Source organism: Acipenser ruthenus, chromosome 14 (genome assembly GCF_902713425.1).
Source record: "Acipenser ruthenus chromosome 14, fAciRut3.2 maternal haplotype, whole genome shotgun sequence".
Lineage (NCBI taxonomy): Eukaryota > Metazoa > Chordata > Actinopteri > Acipenseriformes > Acipenseridae > Acipenser > Acipenser ruthenus.
The window spans coordinates 7,291,647-7,316,151 of record NC_081202.1 but is presented as its reverse complement, the minus strand read 5'-3'; the positions used below and the strand labels follow the sequence as shown (position 1 = coordinate 7,316,151).

Genomic DNA, 24,505 nt, shown 5'->3' with positions numbered 1-24,505 from the left:
TTCTAGACAACAGACTTCACTGCAGATTTCCACTCTCAATTTTCATAAAGGAATTAGGAGTGGTAATCACTGAGGCATGGTCACGCATCCCTCCAGAACAATTTAAACACCTTGCAGACTTGTCACCTCCAGTCTGTGCCATCCTGGCTACCCATGACTGCCTTACACCTCATTGAGAGTTTTCAAACCCCTGTAAGTAAACATATACATTATGATAGTTTTACATGGACCCCAAATATCATGAGCAAACAGAGCACAGCTTCTACAAAATGTCTCTCTTAAATGATAAGGTCAACAGCTTCAAAGAATTAGAAAACAAACACACTGAAATACGATAAATACTGTGGCAGTGATGAGAAAGCATTGTTAATCAGCACTCCTCCAACTATTTTAAAGGGCAGTATTTGAAAGATTGTGTCTTATTATCCTAGTGAAAATATCCCCCTTTTTATTTCTGTCTTGCTTCCTGAGGTATAACAGAGCCTCAGCACCTCATTTCTAACCCCAGATGTACAGAGGATGCCCTGGAGGCTCCTGTGGAACAATGTGCTCAGTGAAATGGGAAGTGCCTTTGAGGCAGTGCAGCTTTGCTCTCACATTTCTGAGCTCCTTTAAATTCCTCACTTTATTTCTTGATGTGAAGGACATTTTTTTTCTTTTGTGCTGGAGTGTCCTCTGCTATCTTTGCACACTAGTGCTGAACTCTGTTAACTTTAAACTAAAAATAAATGTCAAGCATCTGTCAAAAATGGAGTGCCATTGCATTCCTTAACCATGTGAGAATCTGACAACATTGTTGAAGGATAGGAATCACTTGTGCGCAAGGCAGTATTTTTTAGTACTACTCTAGTTGCAAGGATAGATTACAAATATAACACAGTATCAAGAGAAGGTTTATAATGTATTCACCAAAGTGTGACATTTGAAATAATTGGTTAAACTTAGTGCGTGTGAATTTAGTGCTCAATCCCACATGGATAACTACTGTATATCCACATTGCGCAGTGTCAATTTTAATAAATATAAAGCCCTTTATAATCTAAATTGTTTTAAGTACAAGTAAACATGCATTAATTAAAATATATGTATATATACAGTATATAACTGCCCCGTATTTAGTAAGAAATGCAAGGGTAAAGGCAAATTTACTGAAAGGAATAACAGAATTGTAATGGTATTACACTGTCAAGAATCACTTAGGAGCAATTCTAGCTCTAGTACCTTTCTAGTTGTATACCGATCAACTGTTTTATGTATTTGTCCTTGCACGTCTTGCTAAATAGGGCTTGTATTGGTTCATATTGCACATAGAGACCTGAGCCCTATTACCTGCCATTCCCTTGCCTCTCCAGCAGGCGGCAGCAGTATTTTGTGCATTATATATGACATTTTTACCTTGTTTACTTGCAGAGCGCATGGCAGTGATGGCTTTAATATTTAAGCAGTACAAAAGACATTATCAAATTATACTTAACATGTAATGTTCCCCAAGACAGAGGCACGCACAGTGTCCAACAGCTACATTTATATTATATTATAAAACTAATTATGATGTTTGTAATCATTCAAATGGATTCTTAATGCAATAACTCAGCATGGTGTGCTTTTGTTAATGTGCTAACAAGCTGATCTTATGTTTTTGTTGCCTGCCATAGACATATGTTATGAAAGCTAGTTCAGCCAAAGCGTCCTTGTACAGGTGCAAAGCAAATCATGATTCAAAGTAGCTTGATTCAATGTATATACAACAGGCAACTAGACCTGAAGAGCAGCTCCTGATCAGAAACACATTACTGGCTCTATTTTGTCCCAAGAGAGGAGAAGAAGGTAACTTAGAGACAATAACTGATAGCACCCATACATGGAGATAAACCAAACCAATATAGCAAATATACCAGTGGATAATTAGTAGGTAAAAAGTTATCTACAAAGAAAATATTCCAAAAGATAAACTAGCTTTATCAACTTCTGTTTCTTAATCAATATATCATTGGGCCAGTTTACAAAAGTTATGCTAGTTACATGAGATTACATGAGCTCGACACCTTGCAGTCTCTCATCAAAACTTAAACTAGAAATTAAGAGTTTGGGGGTCATCGTTGATCCTGATCTCTCATTTCAGACTCATATTAGGGAAGTTACTAAAGTATCTTTTTACCATTTAAGAAATATAGCCAAACAATTATTTCTGTATCTGATGCCGAGAGACTAATGCATGCCTTTGTTTAATCTAGAATTGATTATTGTAATGCACTTTATTCTGGTGTCCCAAAATATTGCAGCTTGTTCAGAATACCGCCGCTAGAATTCTGACTAAAACCAGGAAAAGTAAACATATTTCCCCTGTTTTGGCCTCTTTACACTGGCTCCCTGTGCAGTATATAATTGATTTAAAGATGTTGTTGTTAACTTACAAGTGAATGGATTAGCACCTAATTATTTGCAGGAGATACTGACCCTGTATCTTCCAAACTGCACTCTAAGATGACAGCATGTGGGGCTGCTGGTTATTCCTAGGGTCAACAAACACAACACGGGACATAGGGCTTTTTCTTGTAGAGCTCCTAAATTATGGAATGCTCTGCCTTCATTTGTCAGGGAAGCTGGGACCATTACAGTTTTCAAGTCAAGACTAAAACACACTTTTATAAAATGGCTTCCTTAGCTTGGTGGGTTTTAATGTAACTTTAAAATTGCTGATTTTGTATTATGTGTATATACTGTTATTTAAATATGTTACTTAAATGGTCTGATTGTGGCAGTTGTATGTGTGACATGCTATACAAATGTATTGTGGTTTGTTCTTTTTTTCTACTATGTACTGTACAGTGCTTTGCGATACTTTTGTATAAAAAGCGCCATATAAATGCAATAAATAAAAAGAAACAGTTCTCCCCCTAAGTAATGGTATATGTGGCTAGTCAACACTTGCACCATATATTTTTCTTGTTCTGTTGCTGTAAGATTTCAAAATGGTATTGGATTTAAAATAATGAACTGGTAGTCCTTGACAATCAATGGCTTGTGCAAGTAAACATGACTACTGGGTATAGGAACAAGAGAAGGTAAAGTCAACCTCTTAGGTTTCAGTGATAGTAATGTAGTCATGGACCTTCTGGGTGACAGAACAACTAGTTTTGGTTGATTCTACCAGCATCACATTTAGGTACATGTTTTTTTTAAAGTAAAAGCAGGGTATAAAATTGTGCCGTCTGTGTGCAGAGTGAAATGACCAAAACACAGAGCCGCACCTCAGCCGTTGATTGCTGCAGTGAGCTTGCGCTAATATTAATAAGCAAATCACATAGGAGCATGATTTGGAAAAGTGAGTTTCCATGTCAAAGCACAGAGGTCATATATAACCATTAATATATAATTTAGTGTATTGCAGTCTATTTATTGGCATCCTAATGCTTGATGCATATAGTCACTTTAAAGTGTCACTGCTCTTATAAAAGTTTGTCATGGTAATTGTGCAGTTTTCCCGAGTTGATACTGTGCATTTACCATTGTTTTTTTAATAGGCTGTACCATACCTTTCTGGGCGTTACAATGCTTACCTATGCTTTAGCATGATTTCACTATGCCTTATTACATTTAGCTATGATGGATGGGCATCAGTGTGGTCTGTATTAGGAGGAATCCCACAACGATTTTTACTGCTGGAATTGTAGTTGCCTTATGCATTATACAGTAGCAATATAATTATTTAATAATACTGCAGTGGCACTTTGCATTTCAATTTGTGTTTTACATTCATGCAATAGAAATGGGAATTATAGAATACTTTCATAAATATTTGTATGAAAAATGTGGTTTGAAAAAATATCTATAATGCTGTACTGAAACTAATTTAACACCAAATCTTGTGATGCATTTCCATTCTGTGTTGGTCTCTTTGAAGGAAACACATGTTATAGCCTTACTTTCAGGTAGTCTGGTATACTTGTACTATTGTCATTAACCAACCAGCTAACCAGCCAGTACATGACCCCAAAGCATGCAAAAGACTGATTGTAACAGGAAAAGTCTACAACCTTTTATAAAGAACTGCCTGAGCTTTACCAGCATTTAGGAGTTGCTAAATAGTGGCTGGAAGGCAAAAATGATTTGTGTGAAGTGCTCTTTTTCTGCTCACACAGTAACTCCAATACATTAACAGTGGCTAATAAAGGCTTTGCATGTAATTCATAGATTGTAGAGCCCTTTTTTGTATTATCTTTGTACTCACAAAGTAAATTATGAGACAGATTCAACACTTAATTCTATGCTGTGTAAAAGGATTAGACCCACTCGGGTTCGTTGCCCCTTTAAGAATACGACCCAGACACGAGAAATGGAGTTTTTAAAGCGCTGACGCACTAATTTTTAATAAACACAAAAGTAAATAAAACAAAGTACACAAAATAAACACCTAGCTCTTCTGAGCACTAACTACACACGCAGGAACCTAACTATCACAGGACGGCTAAGCCGTTTCCCTGTACCACAAAACTTAAGCACACAGGTTTGCACGATACCTTTTCTCGAGACTGCCAGGAAGCAGAGCACTCCTTTCTGCCTCCTTCCATTCAGCAGCCCTGAGCAGACTGCCTGCTCTCTTTTTAAACCCCCGCACCTGGGCCTAATTTCCAATAACGCCCAGGTGCGGATAATAATTAACAATAAAACAATTAAACAATTAACAAAACAATAAAGCAACACAAAATCAAACCAGTGCATTTCTATAGCAGGGAGGTTTTAACCCCCTCCCTGCTGTTTCTCATAACCCGCTATTTTACAGCTGTGATCATTGCTGTTTAGGTTGTTAATCTGTAGAGAATGGTATGAGACAAAGATCCATGGAGACTGCACTATAATAATGTTGGCTGTGCTTTAACACAAATGAGACTAATGTTAATAACTGTCATTTCTCATTTTGCTGTTAATAGCTGCAAATAAGTGCAAGGGTCCAAGTTTCCTAGTAAAAGCATAGCAAAGTGTAATAAAGCACAGATAAAGCCTTCTAAAGCCCAGTAAGGTATGGTAAAGCATATTAATGGCATACTATGGTAAACTATAGTAAATGCATAGTGTAACCAGAATTATTTAATAAATCATAGCTAAAAATAGTGAATGAATGTGCATTGTGAGGAAAATATATGGAATTATTTTAATTATTACATACAAACACTTTAACAGTGAAGTGGTTTCATGTGTGACCAGTAGTAACCAAAAAAAAACTTCACTTTGGTTTTACCGCTTCAAAGGGCTCTCAGTGTTCTGCAAACACTTGCTAGGGTTCACCCGCTCCTCTCTGTTCTCTGGTGTTTTTCAGCAGACAAGCAGCGCCCCATCGCAGGCTGTCCAACCTGTGCCTCTTCCAAAGCTGGTGCAGTCCATCCAGCATGTCCCGCACACACCTGCTCTACCGAGCTGTCCTGGCAGGGGAAAGATAGCCAAGTTTCTCAACCCAGAGGAAATGACATCAAGGGATTATTACTTCGATTCCTATGCACACTTTGGAATTCATGAGGTAAGTTTCTATTTCTTTTTGCAATAACTGTGATCGTTGAAGCAAAAAAAAAAAAGCAAAAAAAAAACAATAGTATGAGTGAGTGACTATGGTTATTATTATAATGTTTTTATTTATTTATTTATTTTTTTTACCACAGGCCCCGTTTTTGGTCTCCAATTCAGTGGCCCACTATGCACTCCATGTAAAAACAGTAATACTTAAAGCCTGCATATGTAGTGTTCATGCAAAAATAATGGCACACTTTCTTCTGTCAAACATACTGTACTGCCACAAGTTTTCACTTTATCTTTTGCTGTTGTATAATTATTTAACAACATCAGGTATTTTGGTCAGCCCTTGCTTACTGAGACAATGTTAAATCCATGGCCAATAGCTTGGAATGGCACTGGCTATTGTGAGGCACAGTATGCAGTTATTATTTGTTTATTTAGCAGACGCCTTTATCCAAGGCGACTTACAGAGACAAGGGTGTGTGAACTATGCATCAGCTGCAGAGTCACTTACAATTACAACTCACCTGAAAGACAGAGCACTAGGAGGTTAAGTGACTTGCTCAGGGTCACACAGTGAGTGAGTGGCTGAGGTGGGAGTTGAACTGGGCACCTCCTGATTACAAGCCCTTTTCTTTAACCACTGGACCACACAGCCTAAAGGTTCCCTCCTCAGCCCACTGATCACACCTCACCTCAGGACTGTCAGTAGAGTATTGTATTGTTAGTATGAAAGCACTTGCCTAGTATCACTTGCCTTCAACATGACCTGGTAATGTAGTGTAACGAGACTGATTATGTTTCAGTCACAATCAGCTCTTCAAGCAGGTTCATTCCATCTAATATGACTCACTGAAGAGCAAGTTACCTCTTGAGGTACATAGTGAATTATTCAGTCCAATATTAACGCTCTTTCTTCTTACAAGTCAAAACCATTGCCTATTGTGTATTTTAGGTTAATTGTGTTCATTCTAGTGGTTCCAAATGACATTCATTTCTTCCAGTTGAAAAAAAAAAACCTGAAGAGATGCATGTCTGTATCTAAGATTACACTATGTAACACAATTTTTGTTCCTGGGTAGTAAGTGTTATTTCCTAATTGCTTATGCCTCAAAAGTATAGAAAATGGCTATTATTCCCCACAAACTTTGCTTTTGTGACCAGGACAGTGATATTTTGAAATTTACCTATTTCCAATGAGAAAACGGGCGAATTTGTGTCTTTTCGTCAGAAAAAAACAACATATGAATCCAAATTAACATGTATTTATACTAAAGTAATACAAAAATGACTACAGAAGATTTAGAAGTGAGTAGTTTTTCGAGATTTACGATTATACTGTAAATCACTTTCACGAATCAGCCCCCAAATGTAGTCTTCCATCATGTTCTCGTTATACTGTCCTTGGTAGCGGCGTTCAAAGTCCAGTATATCCTGGTGGAAGCGCTCGCCTTGCTCCTCCGAGTACGCTCCCATGTTCTCCTTGAATTTATCAAGATGAGCATCAAGGATATGGACTTTGAGGGACATCCTACAGCCCATTGTGCCGTAGTTCTTCACCAGAGTCTCAACCAGCTCCACATAGTTTTCGGCCTTGTGATTGCCCAGGAAGCCCCGAACCACTGCGACAAAGCTGTTCCAAGCCGCTTTCTCCTTACTAGTGAGCTTCTTGGGGAATTCATTGCACTCCAGGATCTTCTTTATCTGTGGTCCAACGAAGACACCGGCTTTGACCTTTGCCTCAGACAGCTTAGGGAAGAAGTCTTGAAGGTACTTGAAGGCTGCCGACTCCTTATCTAGAGCTCTGACAAATTGTTTCATAAGGCCCAATTTGATGTGCAGTGGTGGCATCAGCACCTTCCGGGGGTCCCCTAGTGGCTCCCACTTGACGTTGTTCCTCCCCACAGAGAACTCGGTCCGCTGTGGCCAGTCCCGCCTGTGGTAGTGCGCCTTGGTGTCCCTGCTGTCCCAAAGGCAAAGATAGCAGGGAAACTTGGTAAAACCCCCTTGGTGACCCATCAGGAATGCCACCATTTTGAAGTCTCCTATGACCTTGATGCCATCTCAGAAAAATGCAGATATGTATCCACTTAGGCAGCTGGAACTAAACTGAACTGGTGGGCTTAAGGCCCTGTATTTATACTACTATTTATATTACTGGAAAGTTCTAGAAAGTTCTAGAAGTTACTCCAAGTTTACTCAGCACTGAATCTATCTGGAATGTTCTGGAAAATAGGTAAATTTCAAAATATCGCTGTCCTGGTCACAAAAGCAAAGTTTGTGGGGAATAATAGCCATTTTCTATACTTTTGAGGCATAAGCAATTAGGAAATAACACTTACTACCCAGGAACAAAAAAAAAAAAAAAAATTGTTACACAGTGTTATTTATCTCAGTGCTCTCCTTTACATGTAATGATGTACACTGTGTTCATAGTCATGACTAGGATACCCCTGTATATTGACTTGTATAAAATACTGCTGCACCTCTGAAATGTGTCATTTTCTTTAACAGGAGATGCTAAAGGATGAGGTCCGAACGCTCACGTACAGGAACTCTATGTATCACAACAAGCACATCTTTAAGGACAAGGTTGTTCTAGATGTGGGGAGTGGCACAGGAATCCTCTCAATGTTCGCAGCCAAGGCTGGAGCCAAGAAGGTGTACGGGGTAGGGGCACATCTCTTTGTAAATGTACTGCAGTTTTATTCAGGACAGTCAACATACTGGGTCGTATTTGCAAAGAAAATGTTTACTGACAGTTTGAAGTAATGCTTTTAAAGGAAGCCCACTGAAGTCCATCTTGAGAAATTAAATTGAGTTTGTAGTTCATGAAACCCTTTTCAACTGAGAGGTTTTATCAGTTTATTTTTCAAAGCACTGTGTAATGTAAGAACATGTTTAAAACAATCCTTAGAAAAGTCTTTTGAACAGTTTTGCAAACGGGCCTTTATTTGCAGTTCTGTGAGGGTATCAGCTCTCTGGCAGTGTTGCTAGTGTGTACAGTGATACCAACCCTCCCTGTTAATAATATCAGTATTCCCCTGAGTTGCATGCAGTGACGAATGCACATGCTATGACAAGTTGTATACTCCAGAGGTTCTCAAACTAGGGTCCGGGAACCCCTAGGGGAGGGCATGGGATGGTTTCAGGAGGATGAAGCACATGCACATTTTCTTTCTCCCAAATGATCCTGACAAAGTGATGTTCCCCAGACCGGGGGACTGATTAATTTACACAAACGCTGCTGTTAAGTTCTTGGGGTTATTTCAAATGTAACATTTACGTCAGCTCATGCCTGCGCTAACAGTATGTACCATTATACAACAAAAGAGGGTGAACAAAATAGGCAACTATATAAATGTACTTTATAATTAGAACATCATTTTGTTTTTAATTTAAATAAATCAATAAATAAATAAATACATGCAGAAGTTCTTGATATATTTTATGTTGCATTTGCACTGAGACAGTGTACAACTGAGCACACTAATTATGGAGTGGTTTCTCAATCATCCGAGAAATGACACTAGACATAATGAAAGCAGTAGTACTTCAAACAAACAACTTCTCTCACCAACGGTAGCAAAATCAGAATTTCGAAAAGATGACACTATTTTTTTAGTGTGGATTTGCTTGCATTACAAAGGGAGATGGCCTTAATGACTTGGTGTGTGATCTGCTTGGAATTGAGTGCCTCTTATCTTTAAAGCTGAAAAGCCTTTTACAGCAAAACACCCAAAGAATCAATGTTTTTAGGCACAATGTTGTTTGCAATGAAAGTAAGGTACTCCTATATTTGTAGGCTACAATTACTTGAGGTCAAACTGTGAATGGATCTCCTGGGTTCATCTGCTTACCAACACACACTGCTTTTATCTATCTCTGCAAGTCTCTCTCTGCCAGCAAATTACACTTCTGAGAAAAGTCCTTGATAACCCTGGCCTTGTATGCCTTCAAACCTAAACTCTGTAACACTGCAATAAATGCTAAAATGTATAATTTATTTGCCTAGCACAGTAGTATCTCAGATGAATCTAAAAGAAACAACCTGGACAGAAAATATTTATGCCCATTTATTTGTATTGCACATATTTAATAAGACATCAGTAGGCCAGTTTACATGTGTGATTATTTCACGTGAATAGACAATACACATGAAACTTGGCAGGGAAAGCTTGTGAAAGTGTCCAAAAAACGTCTCAGTATTTTACCGTGAAAGTCTCCATTTCTTGTGAGATTCCAGGAAAAGCTTGTGAAATCAATGTCCACTTACACATGTAAACATAAGTTTCTCGTGAAAATGTTAATTAGCTCATTCAAGTCCTTTCCTAAAGCTGCTGTAAAAGTCACGTGGGAATATGTAAGTTACCATGGTCCAAAGATGGCAGCAGAGAAATGTTTTGGTTGCAGTCTTTCCTTTATCAGATTGATGCTGCGATAGCCCCACTTTTTTCTCCGTCTTCCCTAGAACTTTGCATAATGCTAATCATAAACATATTTACCAAGTTTCTGTTTAAAATTATTACTAAAACTGTTTGATAAACTGCATCGTGGGCTTGTGAATTCAGGTGTACAGTACTTCAGAATACACTTGCAAACAGCTTTCCAAACAACTGGAAAAAACGTCTTTATTATAAAGTTATTAATAAAGATCTGACCCCCCCCCCCCCCCCCCCCCCCCCCAGATGATGTGTGAGAAGCAGTGTGAGCGACAACACTAAAACATAGTATTAAAAAAACAGGCACTATCCATCAGCAAATCAGATCTTTAATAACTATTTACATCACACACGTGGATTCTTTCTCGTGAAACTTTTCTCTGCTCATGTAAACAGTATTTTGGGGACTTTCACGGTTAACAGCACGAGAAACTAAGTGGGCCGTCAGCATGGCTAATTTAAACCTCCCCCTCTCTTTCACTTGCATAGCGTTCGGGAAGGGAAATGAGATGCTTTACATGTACAGTAATCACAAAATGGCACCATGTCCACGTTTATTTCAGGAGAAACACATGTCTCGATAAAAGCAAACACTCATGAAACGTGGCCTATTGAGGTAATTTGTGTTACCAGGAGTATGTATTATATGCGGTGCTGTCCGGGCATTCTTTTAAGGTGAAATGGAGGGTCAGTAAACAGTATTTCTTATAAATAGACACCCCCTGTGCCTTGCACACAGTGATATTCTTTTTTCTCACCGCCACCTGGGATTTAGCTAGTGCTGCCTAAACTCACTGTGTATGAAACCTACATACCAATCAGTCTGAAAGGGTTCTGAGGAAGAACTGTCCGAGGTGATGCAGCGAGGGTTTTACACTTCAGTGGCAATGCAGAAAACGCAATGGAAATACATTGTACTAAGGGGCAATGTCAGCTGCAATGGTATGAGATGTTGGTAAAATGTAACACAATGGTATTAATCAAAACACACTGGTAATCTATTACTGTACCAATGAGCCAGTGTATTACCATATATTGTGTGCAATATGTGGATCAATTGTGTTGCCATTGCTGGTTATGCTGTGGTCTGCTAGCGGTTCTGCTCAGACTCCAGGTATTATAATGGCTCTGGTATGCTTTATAAGGGCAGTTAGTTTAAGTCAGTTTCTGGAAGAACTACAGCACTTCTGCCTAATTGATTTACTCATATGATTTGTAGCACATGTTACCTTTTACAAACACAGCCCAAAGTACCCTAAAGGTGTCTGAAAGTACAGAATTGTGAAGATCATAGAGTGATGATATTTTGCTGCATTATCTCAATACAGCAGCCAAGTTCTGTGGACTTTGATGGAACTGCAAAATTAGCAGGAATGATGCATTTGTCTGGGTCTCATGGTCTCAAGAACCCCTCTATTTCCCTACTGAGTGACTCCAGCTCTAAGGAGCCTGAATCATATCTTTAGGTTGCTATTTCGTTTTAAGCCTCCGAATGGCACAGGGGACAGCATTCTGGAATCCACTGTATAGAACAGGGTTCACGTCTTGGGAATATGTTATTTGTTACAGTTAATGTAGCTTTTTATTGATTAACATCAGGGCAGAAGAAATTTAAAATGTATTTTGTTCACATTTACCTTAATTTACCTTAATTTACCTTAATGAGTGCAACTGGCTAATACTAGATCTATGATCAATATCTTTAAAGAACCACTTTGATACTTGAGTTTCTGAGATAACAATTTCTGTCTCTGTCTTTTTACTTTGATATTTTCCCAATCAGATCGAATGCTCCAGCATTTCAGACTATTCAGAAAAAATCATCAAATCGAATCATCTGGACAACAGTAAGAATGTGAACTATTTTTGTTTCTAAGTCATTTTTAGATCTTTATCATTTTACTGACTGACCAAAAGAGAATACAGATCTATATAATGGGAACTTTGCCAACAAGAGACAGCCAAAATCTAAATATTTTCTATGGAATTTGTGTCAGTTTTAATATAACTACTGTACCATAGGTTATATTTGCAGAAATTAACTTGCCAATTGCCACAGTCTTGCTTTTAGCATGTGTATTAAATCCTATCTAGCCCCTCTTGTGGAATTTTGCAGTTGAACACAATTATCACTCACTGTGGGTCTCGTGAATTACATGACCTCATACATTTACATACATTGCATGTATGGGATTCAGATGTTTTACTTACATTCTTAAGGTTTTGTCATTGTTAACAACTGTAAAACATATTAATTCTAGTTCCTTTGTTGGGAGAATATTCAGGTATTGAGCTAAAACATTTGTTAATTGCTTTTTTGTAAAACAGCTACACACTACACCAACAGTAAGTCAACTAACTGGATACTGGAATGTTGTTTTGAGAAAGATTAATAATAATAACAATGATAAAAAAAAAACAGAGTGTCGATCTACAGTTAGTAAAGATGAGCTAAATTCACAGAGGTTCCCGTCAGCAACTACTGATGCACTAATTACTAAATTAGTTACTTAAAAAGACATTACCGGCAATAATAAAATTGTCACAATGAATGCAACAAAAACTCTGGAGTACTAGAGCAAAGGAAATCTGTTAACTTGTTTCAGCTATGACACTGGTAATGTTAATTAGCAAGTCAATGCAAGATAAAAATAAACAGGCAGATTGTGTGAAAGAGATGCAGTGTGAAATCTCAAGATAGCCAGGATTGTAAGGCAGGATTGTCACCTCCAGCAGTCATTGTTGGACAGCTGCCCAAACGATAGCAGATAAAATAAGCTCAATGTTTAAAACATGGAAAAAAGCTGTATAATAAGTATAATAATCCCAGTCAACACACCCCACCCGCTCCGCCCAGCCATTTTAAAAGCAAATAGCCCAACAATTCTACTGTGAACTGTCCGCTGCAATAAATCATAGCCAATGCAAGGTCACAAAGCTGTCCTCCATTGACAAAATTAAGAGGGTCGTCAAAAATGATGACGAGCATTTCTGTTTTAATGGCCGGTTTGTTTTAAACAATAGCATTTACTTTAGTCCTATCTAGCATACAATATTTCATAATTAAGAGATCAATGCCACTGTTTCAGTCTTACATTTCAACATATGAATGAGGGAAACATTTGATTTTAAAACAGTTGTCAGCAATGTTGTAACCCCCAAATTGTATGGTTACTTATGTTTTCCCCAAAAAACAAAAGTTTGATCAATTTCATGTACCCAGGGGAAAAATAAGTTTTGTTGCAGCATCAAAATATACAGATGCTTCAGTTTCCTCAATTCCAAGGCTCAAAAAACAACCAAAATACATATGTATCCCACCAAAGTTACCCCCATGTATGGAGATTTAAAATGAAATAATGTAAGAATTGTGAGATATGTGAAAAATACTGAAACAGTGCATAGGCTAGGGGTGAACCGGCAACCTCTGCAGCAGTGGTTATAGAACTGTTACAGCAATCTGTAACAGCAGTGCATCACACAATGCTGTCCATTACACTCTTAACCCCTTTAGCCTCAGGAAGTGGCTGCAGCAAATCTATAAGATCTGGGTCACGGCATCAATGTAGCGGGGCAGAAGCTGGGCGTGAACTGGCAACCCCACACACCACAAGCAAGTGTCTTAATCACTATGCAAAAGAGCCACGCTCATCTCCATTCATGGGAAAGTCATACACAGTTTCAAAGCCTGGTAAAAGGCAGATTCAAAGAAAAATGAGGGTACTCAATATTAGAGCACTAGAATCCAGATTAGTAAGGGAATTACATTTAAAACTACTGTACTTCATGCACTCTTTCAATAACCCAGGAGCTGAACTCCACCTGTCTTTCAGTAATCACAATCTTTAAGGGTAAAGTGGAAGAAGTGGAGCTGCCAGTTGATCAAGTGGACATTATAATCAGCGAGTGGATGGGTTACTGCCTGTTCTACGAATCCATGCTGAATACAGTAATCTTTGCAAGAGACAAGTGGCTGGTAGGTGCTCTGTACTCGTGCTTGCTTGAAGGGTTAGACTTGCACTCTAATTCCTGTGCTGATAAAAGGGGGTTGGCTTGTGGTCATGCAGTAAGGATTAAGAAGGGATCTAAGGGGTTGGAAAAAGGTAACATTAGCATGCTTTTTGAGAGGGCCAGCTGTTTTGACTCAGACACATTTATCCAAAATGATATTTGGGGGCTTGAGGAATGGCTGGGAGATTGAACCTGATGTGACAGGGCACAGAGGCTGGAACAATGGGGCAAGGGGGGTGTTTGTCTGGTTGTTGTATGTGCAGTTCAAAATATGATGTCTTTGTCAGGTGAATTGATTACGAGACACATTTCCCTCCACAATTCATCAACAGAAACCTGGAGGGCTGATGTTCCCAGATCGAGCTACCTTGTACGTCATTGCCATTGAAGACAGACAATACAAGGACTTCAAAATTCACTGTAAGATGGGTTTCTTTTATTAAGCATATGTTTCTGAAGAAAAAGGAACTACATTGCCGGCAAAGTTTACTTAGTGTTTTTGCACTTGGAGCATCACCATACTGTAGCATACTAAGATGCACCATTTACAAGTCACTGTATTGAGCCCACTGATATAACTGAATCTACCACCCAGATCTCACTATACTGTAGATGTGCCAGTCATCCGGTTTGTATCATTAGGAGACTGCATTGAATACCCTGGCAAGGGTGTTGTACACCAAAGGCATGCAAACCTCTGATGCTGCATTTGCTTCTGTTTCCCACTGGCAGGCAGAAATCTACTGATGCTGCTATTGGCAGTGTGGGGCTGATTTTCAAAGCCTTTTCAAAATGTAAATTACAGAGTGTCAATACTCATTCCCTCCCCTGTAAATACTGTACATACAGTAAACGCAGACATGTATACATTCACACTTTCTCTGTAACATCTGTTTGTTTGCATAAAGAAATTGTATCCAACAAAATAACTCCATAAGTCTTACTCAAATCTTGAACTTGCATTAGCTATATATGCTATATCTGCATTTTGATAGACTATCCTACCAGGAAGTCTGTTACTGCCTTACCTCCTTGTTCATTTCACCACTGCAGTCTTCTAGGTCAAAGCATGTTACTGAAAGCATGTCAGTCAATAGAGGAAACAGCTGATTGGGTAGGGACAATTTTACCATCCAGAAAATGATCCAGAAAATTTTCTTTAACCTAGTGTATTGCCAGATATCATGTTTTAAAATGAAAACCTAAATCAGGTGTTTCTTTCAAAACTGCACATTTGAGACATGAATGGATGTGCATGGCGGACAAAATGTATGGAACTGTTTTGCTAGTTACAATTACTGGACAAGTACTGCAGAGTCACATCAAACAAACAAGAGTGAATAGGAATGAATATTGCTCAAATTGAGGTGCAATGCATGCAGGATAATTAGCAGGCCATCTGTGTGTCTGCAGGGTGGGAGAGCGTGTATGGCTTTGACATGACCTGCATCCGAAATGTTGCCATGAAGGAGCCCCTGGTGGATATTGTGGACCCCAAGCAAGTGGTGACTAACTCATGCTTAATAAAGGTCAGAGGTTTCTGTTAAACATACAACACTTTAACAGAACACACGCGTAGCACGTGTATAAAAACATGCCCTTTGGGGAATTCCTTATACAATTAGTCCCTTGTAATACATAACAGCTGCTTCTAAGTCAGCACAAATTACTGATGTTTAACAAGAACCAGTGAAGAGCAGAGTGCACAATAGATTGCTTATACCTCCAAGAGTCAGTTTAACTCAATGTCGTCCTGGCTGTCCAAGCCAGCCCTGTATCATATTGACAGTGCTCAAACAAGTGTTTCTGATATTTTGTCCAACCTTGTGTAAATTACATACTTTATATTACTGTAAACTATTTAATATTCTTCTCCTGCAGAACAATCCTACACAAAATTTTCAAGGATATAATATGCTGACTGCGCTAAAGCCTATTTTCAGTTGAACAGTTTTCAAACAAGTTGTTTAATTTAGCCTGGCTTTTATGCAACGGGAGTTGGGAGGACATATACAAAATGATTTACTGGTATTATTAATAATTTAAAAACCTGTCTTATACAGTATAGATTTCCATCAAGAACTAAGAAAAACAATACAGAGATGGCATCGCAATCATTTTAATTCTATAGATTGATGTCTGAGTGCTTTTTCCCATTACAATAATACATTTAAAGAATTTGGTAAAGCCAGCTTATTATAAAAAGGCTATTGGAATCACAGAGTCTGTCTTAAAGCACTAGTTTACAAGCTAATTTAGTAGCTCTAAAATATCTACGGCTTGTTTTAATAAAAAATGGAGCTTGTCTTCTAGTACCTGAAAAAAAATCGTGCTCGGTTTTAATGGGGAGTTTCAATATCTTATTATGAGAACTGATTTTATAAGGGAATGTGTCATTGGTAGGCTATTCCTAAAATGGACATACATGTCAGCAACCAATGCTACCTTATCCTTCACTTAATTATGTTAAGCCCTTTCCAAGTTTTGAAAATAATTACATAAGTATCTTGCTACTTAAAGCTACATGATCCAGTTTGTCTTTTAAGCCCTCTTGGTTTCCCTAAATGACTAAATCCTTTGGGCTCCCCTAATCATCTGGTGGTAGTACATCTCTATCTATCCATTCTTTTGATTTATTTTAAATCTTTATTTAGCGATGATTCTCTTGAGAAGTACTGTGCCACTATGTTGTTCTGAATTTAGATTCCATCACAGGGGTGAGTGACTCTGCTGGTTGGTAACTGTTAAGAATAGCCGAGTCATGACAGGCAAACGAACAACAAAAAGGAAGAAGAGAAAGCTCAAGTAGATTATTGTGAGGTGCAATTTGGAGTCGCACCGACCTGAAGGCAAATTGTGTTTCTGAACAGTCAAAGTCAATCAACACTGAAGCACAGACCAAGACGATTGATAATACCTTATCACAAACTCCCAATGCACTTCAGCAAAAGCAGTACTGCAAGGATTCTGACACTTTTGGAATTTTCTGTTTGCAGCTAACAAAAGATTATTGGCAACCCATGCTGCACTTGGCCACGTCCAGGAAGGCTTTAGCTCACCAGTAAATGCAACTGGCATCCATAACAATGAAACACTCAAAAGTGCTGAATATAGATAGAATAAAAGAAACTTAAATTCAATGACAAACTTTTTGAAAACACATTTTAAGACATTGAAAAGACTTCTAGGTGAAACATTTGTCATTGAATTGAATTTTCTTTTAGTATTGCTAAATGCATGGAGCTTGCTGCAGTCTACTAGTCAGCATGTTAATGCTTCTTATGCTGTATGTGTGAAAACATGTGAGGTACAGGAACACATCTGTAGCCCTAAGGTCCTATTCATGAAGATTTACCTCATGAGTTAACATTGGTTTTAATGGATACAAGTTAAAGCTACGAGCTAAAGCTATGAGTTAAAGCTACGAGCCTGCAAAACACTCTATTCACAAAACTTGCATGTTTTTTAAGGACTTCATCAAGAAATCAATCCAACTTTTAAAGGTAGAAGATGAGAGAAATAATTATTCTTGAAATTGATCGCTTTCTTTTTTATTTAACTTTTATATTTATACTGCATTCAAAAACAATTGTGTTGTGGATTTTCAGGGCTAATTTATCACTCTATACGATTGGTTTTAAGTGATGAAAAGTTACAATGGTTTTTGTAAAAAAAAAAAAAAAAAAAAAAAAAGGAAAAACAGTGCTTCACTATTATTTAAAAATAGAAACCAACTTATTTTTTAGGTATAGCACATTTGAAACACATTATAACGCTATTTAAAGATTCCCAGTATTATTAACAAGCCCTGCAAAAGAAAAGCTCTGTAAAGCATTTTCTGCAACTATAAATAGCTGACCTTTCTAGGAGTAGGCATATGACCTGCTGTTGTAAGATTGCTGTACAACATACCACACACCTATGAACCATTATCCCATTCTGTCTTTATCTGTGTTAAACACAGGAGGTGGATATTTACACTGTGAAGACAGATGATCTCTCCTTTACTTCAGCGTTCTGCCTTCAAGTGCAGCGCAATGATTACACCCACGCTCTCGTCACCTATTTCAACATTGAGTTCACCAAGTGTCATAAGAAAATCGGCTTTTCAACAGGTAAACTGCACTGGACTACAGCCCTCTGCATGCCACTATTGTGCATGTGTGTACATAAAGGGCAGACATTGAGTCTATTGGGGTTTATCCACACATGCTGTATCTTATCCAGCCAGCATTGAGTACTGAATAATGGTCTTCTTACAGTACAAGCCATGGGGAACACTAATGCCTCTAATAAACAAAAAATGCATAGGGGTGCTATTGAAGCCCATATCACAGAGTAAATTAACTATGAGAGTTGACATCACAGAGTAATACAATACCTAATACCTGAGCAGAAGTTTCAAACACATCTGTGGGCAGCAGTGTGGAGTAGTGGTTAGGGCTCTGGACTCTTGACCGGAGGATCGTGGATTCAATCCCAGGTAGGGCACACTGCTGCTGTACCCTTGAGCAAGGCACTTTACCTAGATTGCTCCAGTAAAAACCCAACTGTATAAATGGGTAATTGTATGTAAAAAATAATGTGTAAAAAAAAAAAAAAAAAAATGTAATTGTAAGTTGCCCTGGATAAGGGCGTCTGCTAAGAAATAAATAATAATAATCTGTATTGCTGCTCTTATCTTACAGTAATTACCATGTGACATGCACATGTTATTGCATCATTACATTCTCCATTGCTTCTTCAACCCAACACAGACAGATAAGCCACTCTGTGCCTGGATTACCCCCAATTGAATGTATATCAGCCTGATTATCATGGTGTGTGATCTATGCCTTTAAAAACATGGTTGAATATATGTGTCTTTATTGATGTATGTATGCTTTTCTGTAGGCCCAGATGTAACTGCAGATAACCTCTAGTTTGCACCCGTACAGTACGTTCATCCCAAAGGGACTTTCTGTGCTTGCACTTTTGACTAATACATCCTAATATAATGAGATTCAAGATGTTGTTCGGAGAGAGATAGATGTGTGTAATAATAGCCACTTGACTACCAATGAGGGCAAAGTTAAGTCAGATACATTACCAGAAATGAACCTATTGCTGCTTATATGTGGGTGGGTGGGTGTGGGTGGTGGGGGCGGGGACACGCACATACACACACACTTTACAATATTTATCCTTGGTTTCCTTAATCTTCTGATACAGTATTTTGGCAGCCTTTGCTAAATAAACCCTAGTGCCTGTTGTGTAGGATTAAATTCCTCCTCTGAGCAAGCCTCCTGTAAAATCCTCTAGTGAAGACTGAATAGAGGTTTAGAAAATATCAATATTTTTCCATTTATAGTCTAGCCTACTCCTTAGAAACTAGTTTATGGTGCGGGGGGTAAACTTGCTAAATTAATCTTGGTATCACTGAACAGAAAATTACCTGCTCTTCAAATATGAGAAATTGATTTTCACGAACATGCTGTCTTACAAGCATTTAAGAGTACATGTGAGTATTAAAATGTGTAAAATGTCCAAATCCTATTTTATTCTTTTTAACAACAGCTGAGTTTATAGAATTGATTGAACCCCAATGTATGCAAGAACAGAAAAACGTGAGAAATTTAAGAAAGAAGGGAGAATATTTGACCCATCAATGCTTGATATGTTCTTCTTCTTATTATTATTTATTTCTTAGCAGACACCCTTATCCAGGGCGACTTACAATTGTTACAAGATATCACATTATTTTTACATACAATTACCCATTTATACAGTTGGGTTTTTACTGGAGCTGCTGGACCCCAATACATTGTCTAGTCGGTTCTTAAATGACATCAATGATTCAGCAAATAACAGCTTGGTAACCCATCACAAACATGCAACTCTCTGTGCTACACTTGAAATAATGATTATGGTTAATGTTGTTAACTCTGTTTCACTAGCTCTACTATGCTTTTAGAAGAAGTTTAAAACCTCACTGTGGCCCTAGCATGCTCCCTTGAAACGCTCTGCCCCAAATGAAGAATAGCACATTTGTTTTATGTGGTATTTCTTATTGATGATGAGATTTTCAGGGGGACACCCAGCTGTAATTACAACTAGACATGTTTCTGAGAGCTCTATTGAGGCCACATTGAGACTTTAAACTTTAGAAAGTCATGAAATGTATGTTCTTATGTTTTCATTAACAGCATTACATTTGTTTAAAAAAAGAAAAGAAAATGATGATTATTTATAGTTGCCTTTTTTTGGTTGTTTAAAGGCATTTTGTATAAATAGTTCATATTGGTGATTTTAGAAAGCAAAATTCAATGCTGCCTTTTGACAGAGAAAACACACTGACTAAAGACAGGAGCTGGGTAAATGGCTTGGAGCTAACCTGGCATATCTCTGCCTTTGAAGCCACAACTTGGCCTTCACACTCTCTACATAGCAGCATAGCTAGAACACAGTAAGAAAATATACTTATACTTGCAACTAGAATACCAAAAAAATCACAGTTAGGATTTGGGGCTAGATTCTCAAAGTCCAAAATCATTATTAACATGTTTGTTTTTTTTTTTCCAGAAATGAAATTTCACCCAATACAAGAAATAATAAATAATTTTATTGTAATTATTTATTGTATTTTATCCTTCCAGAAAATAGTGCTAATGAATATTGGCCCTTTGTGTTTTAAATACTGTATTTGCAGATGTCATTCTAATATTTTAGGTTTCATTGTTATTTTTACAGTCATCTATTAATTGCCTGTTACAACCCTGGCTGAAATCATTATGTCCTAAACATGTAACTGATCACACCAGACCTGATGTGACCTTCACAGTGAGTGGCATTCTTACTGTTTGCCTGTGCACTAAGAATGACAGGCTCACAAAGTCGTGCACTGGCATTCAAGCTGTTGGCTTCAGAGGGCATGAATGGCATATTCTTGACGTCAGCAACCAAAAAAAAAAGAGTCTAACAGGACCAAACATGATCGTGTACGTTTTAATATCCATAGTTTGAGAAGGCAAAAGGCAATTGATGTTTTCTTATACAATTTGAGCAGTGATATATTCTATGAATGCTAAAATGTAGTCTGAATTAATTTAGGGGTCAGTGTGTGTTAAATGGCTAGCTGGAGTTTTTACCTTGACGAGATCTCAGTCTTTTATCGTCCCCTCTGACCGGTTGAGGATCATGATTACTTTTAGCAAGCTGGCACACTGGAAGTCTGCAGCAAGAGCCCTCCAGGGTAGAATAATCCAGAACTGCAAAGAGGAGATAATGAAGAGCAAATCAAGGTCACAAAAGTCACAATGACTCCATTGTAGGAAGGAAGCAGGATGACAGATGACTGATTTGAATCTTTAACTAATCTGTCATTCAATCAGAGCTCCCATTTTTCCTTCCCTTGATTTTGTGTTTTGATATGGGTAGTTATTCTGTCACCAGCAAGGACACCCAAACACTAGAGGCAGGCGGATAAGCAGATCTGAATGTCATGTTTTATGTATTTATTTTGCTTGGGTAGACCTGTTTTTTATTTGTATTCTTGATTTTGTTGGTGTCAAGAATAAATGAGACATCACAACATCAGAACATTTACGCACATCTAAACTTGTCCGGTTCCTGGTAGCTGATTGATGTCAAAACTCTGTCAAGTTTAGCGTTAAAGGATCCAAGTGATTCTGCACCAGCAACATGACTAGGTAATCCATCCCATGCCCCTCACCATGCTCTGTGTGAAGAAGTGTCTCCTTCCCTCTGTCCCAAGTCTATCCACTTAATTTCCAACTGTGTTCTCTAGTCGTGGTGTCTGTGCTTAAAATTATTGGTCAGAGTTGACTATGTCAACACCTTTAAAGGTTCAAAAGACTTCAATCATGTCCCCCCTAATTCTTGTTTGTTCTAGGCTAAATAGATTAAATTCTTTCAGCCTGTCTTCATGGCAAATTCATTTAAACTCTGCGAATAGTCTGGTTGCTCTTCGTTGAACTCTCTCCAGCACCACAATATTCCTTTGGTGGTGCGGTGACTAGAATTGGACACAGTATTCTAAGTGCGGTCTCATCATCGCTGCATGTTAATTACCAGAAAAGAATACAAAAAAGCACTGTGTAGTGGTCAACCATACACACATTGTTTTGACAAGAGATCTGCAAAATGTGTACATTGTAAAGGTATTTCCCATTTGATTTCCTCCATGCTACAGTAGTCCTGTTCTTCCCTAGAATCTGAATCACGTTCTATCACTGTGTTTTTTCAACAGCACCCGATGCTCCTTATACACACTGGAAGCAAACTGTATTTTACCTTGAGGATTACCTCACTGTGAGAAGGGGTGAGGAAATATATGGAACCATTACCATGAAGCCCAATGAAAAAAACATTGTAAGTCTTATTTCTTCAGAGTGCTCAGGTTCCTAACTTGTATGGGAGATTACTGGGCAGGCCTATCAGTTTATTATTATTTAATTATTTAGCAGATGCTTTTATCCAAAGCGACGTACAGAAATTAAACAAAATATAAAAATAATAAATCAACATTTTTTGAATGTTTCTTATAAGAAGGAAAAATAAAATAATCTGGTGATAGAAACACTTTATAATTCCAGATTAATTTACTGAATTATTGACCCTGTATACTCCTAACCACACTCTTAGATCACAGGATGCAGGTCTGCAGGTTATTCACCCTGTATACTCCTAACCACACTCTTAGATCACAGGATGCGGGGCTGCAGGTTATTCACCCTGTATACTCCTAACCACACTCTTAGATCACAGGATGCAGGGCTGCAGGTTATTCACCCTGTATACTCCTAACCACACTCTTAGATCACAGGATGCAGGGCTGCAGGTTATTCCTGTATACTCCTAACCACACTCTTAGATCACAGGATGCAGGTCTGCAGGTTATTCACCCTGTATACTCCTAACCACACTCTTAGATCACAGGATGCGGGGCTGCAGGTTATTCACCCTGTATACTCCTAACCACACTCTTAGATCACAGGATGCAGGGCTGCAGGTTATTCCTGTATACTCCTAACCACACTCTTAGATCACAGGATGCGGGGCTGCAGGTTATTCACCCTGTATACTCCTAACCACAATCTTAGATCACGGGATGCGGGGCTGCAGGTTATTGCAGGGTGAATACAAATAATACAGGAGGAAGGGCCTTTTTTGTAAAGCTAAATTCTGGAATGCTCTGCTGCCTTCTGGCAGGGAAGCTGGAAGCTTACTGCTTTTATATTCAAGATTGGGAATGTATTTTTACAAAATAGTTATTCTATCTTAGTTTTCCTATTTTACAATCAAAACAGCATTATCTTTTTGTTCCTTTTTATATTCAAATGTTATTAAATTGTTGTTGTTGTTGAAGGCAGTTCAAATACAGTGTTTTTCAATTGCAGTGTTAAACTATAAGGTATAAATAAACTCATTTTGATCTTCACCATTTTATTGTTACACAGGTAAAGGCATCAGCCAAAATGTCTGACGGCTTTCGATAGTTTTACCTTTTAGCCTCAGTTCATCAGCAGGGTAGCTATATGCCACTGCTGTAGTTCCCAGTACACACTCCCACTGCATTGGAACTGCAGATGCTTTATTTCTTAGTGCTGTGTTGGCTTGAGTGTAGCTGTTGTTCCGAAGCAGCCTTGAAATCTTGAATCTTACAGCATAGTGCACTTACTGAGCCAAAAGCAAGGGTTGGCATTAGGAGGAGATTCTTAAACCAGGGAAGTAAATCCAATAGACAAAACAACCAAATATTAAAGAGTATGTAATATTAAAGATCATATTTTTTTATGAAGATTCCCCATTTAAGTTGTCCAGACTTTTTGATTGATGGAAAAGCATTCTGTAAATGTGACAGCAGTGATTCTGGGAAGTCACTGATAATAGTATCTTTGTTCTCTAAGAGTGAGACTTGGGTTCCTGTTTTTTCACCACTTGACTTTTTCTTTCTTTTTTTCTTGCAGCGTGATTTGGACTTCACTGTTGAGCTGGATTTCAAAGGCCAGCTCTGTGAGACGTCACTATCCAATGATTATAAGATGCGTTAAATGTACTTAGGGAAGATCTGTGCAGTAGTGTTAACCCAGCTTTCGTTTTAGTTGGTGAAAAAAAACAAACCTGAAATGCTGATTGCGAAAGGGGATTCCTATTAAAGGGGAAATGTAGTCAATCCTGCTGGTATCGCCAACATCAGACATCACAAGGAGATTGCTTAGAAAAAGAGACTGAATGTAACGCCTTCCGAAGAATGTTTTCTGTTTTTAAGGGTGTGTTTTATTTTTTTGTTAAAGAAACATTAGGAGGACTAAAGAATAAGTCATATTTGGAGTAGAGTGGTCATAGTTCTTCCAGGCATTGCATGTTCCAAAACACATGGGGAAATATCTTTAGTATTTTAATATAAAGACTTCCAATAATCCATCTATACCATACCAAGGTCATAACGTGAACAATAAATGAGCAAGATGCAGTTTACATGTGCAGCAAGAACAAAATGTAGTGTTGATGTTATTACTGAAAGCATTGGGCCCCATGTTTTT

At 38.1% G+C, this 24,505-nt stretch overlaps 1 protein-coding gene across 3 annotated transcripts in view; it reads left to right on the top strand.

Moving 5' to 3' along the window:
* The window catches only part of prmt8b (protein arginine methyltransferase 8b), a 30,151-nt gene extending 5,767 nt beyond the window's left edge, over window positions 1-24,384 (top strand). For 2 of the 3 annotated variants that reach the window (XM_058985682.1, XM_058985684.1), the window contains exons 2-10: window positions 5,318-5,515; window positions 8,023-8,178; window positions 11,734-11,797; window positions 13,784-13,926; window positions 14,294-14,381; window positions 15,375-15,490; window positions 17,926-18,076; window positions 22,210-22,331; window positions 23,930-24,384. In XM_058985682.1, the coding sequence (XP_058841665.1) occupies window positions 5,318-5,515; window positions 8,023-8,178; window positions 11,734-11,797; window positions 13,784-13,926; window positions 14,294-14,381; window positions 15,375-15,490; window positions 17,926-18,076; window positions 22,210-22,331; window positions 23,930-24,013 (1,122 nt within the window). In that variant the 3' untranslated portion in view covers window positions 24,014-24,384. The remainder of the gene's footprint in view (window positions 1-5,317; window positions 5,516-8,022; window positions 8,179-11,733; window positions 11,798-13,783; window positions 13,927-14,293; window positions 14,382-15,374; window positions 15,491-17,925; window positions 18,077-22,209; window positions 22,332-23,929) is intronic. The other variant, XM_058985683.1, reaches the window with a different exon arrangement.
* Window positions 24,385-24,505: the final 121 nt, after the last annotated feature.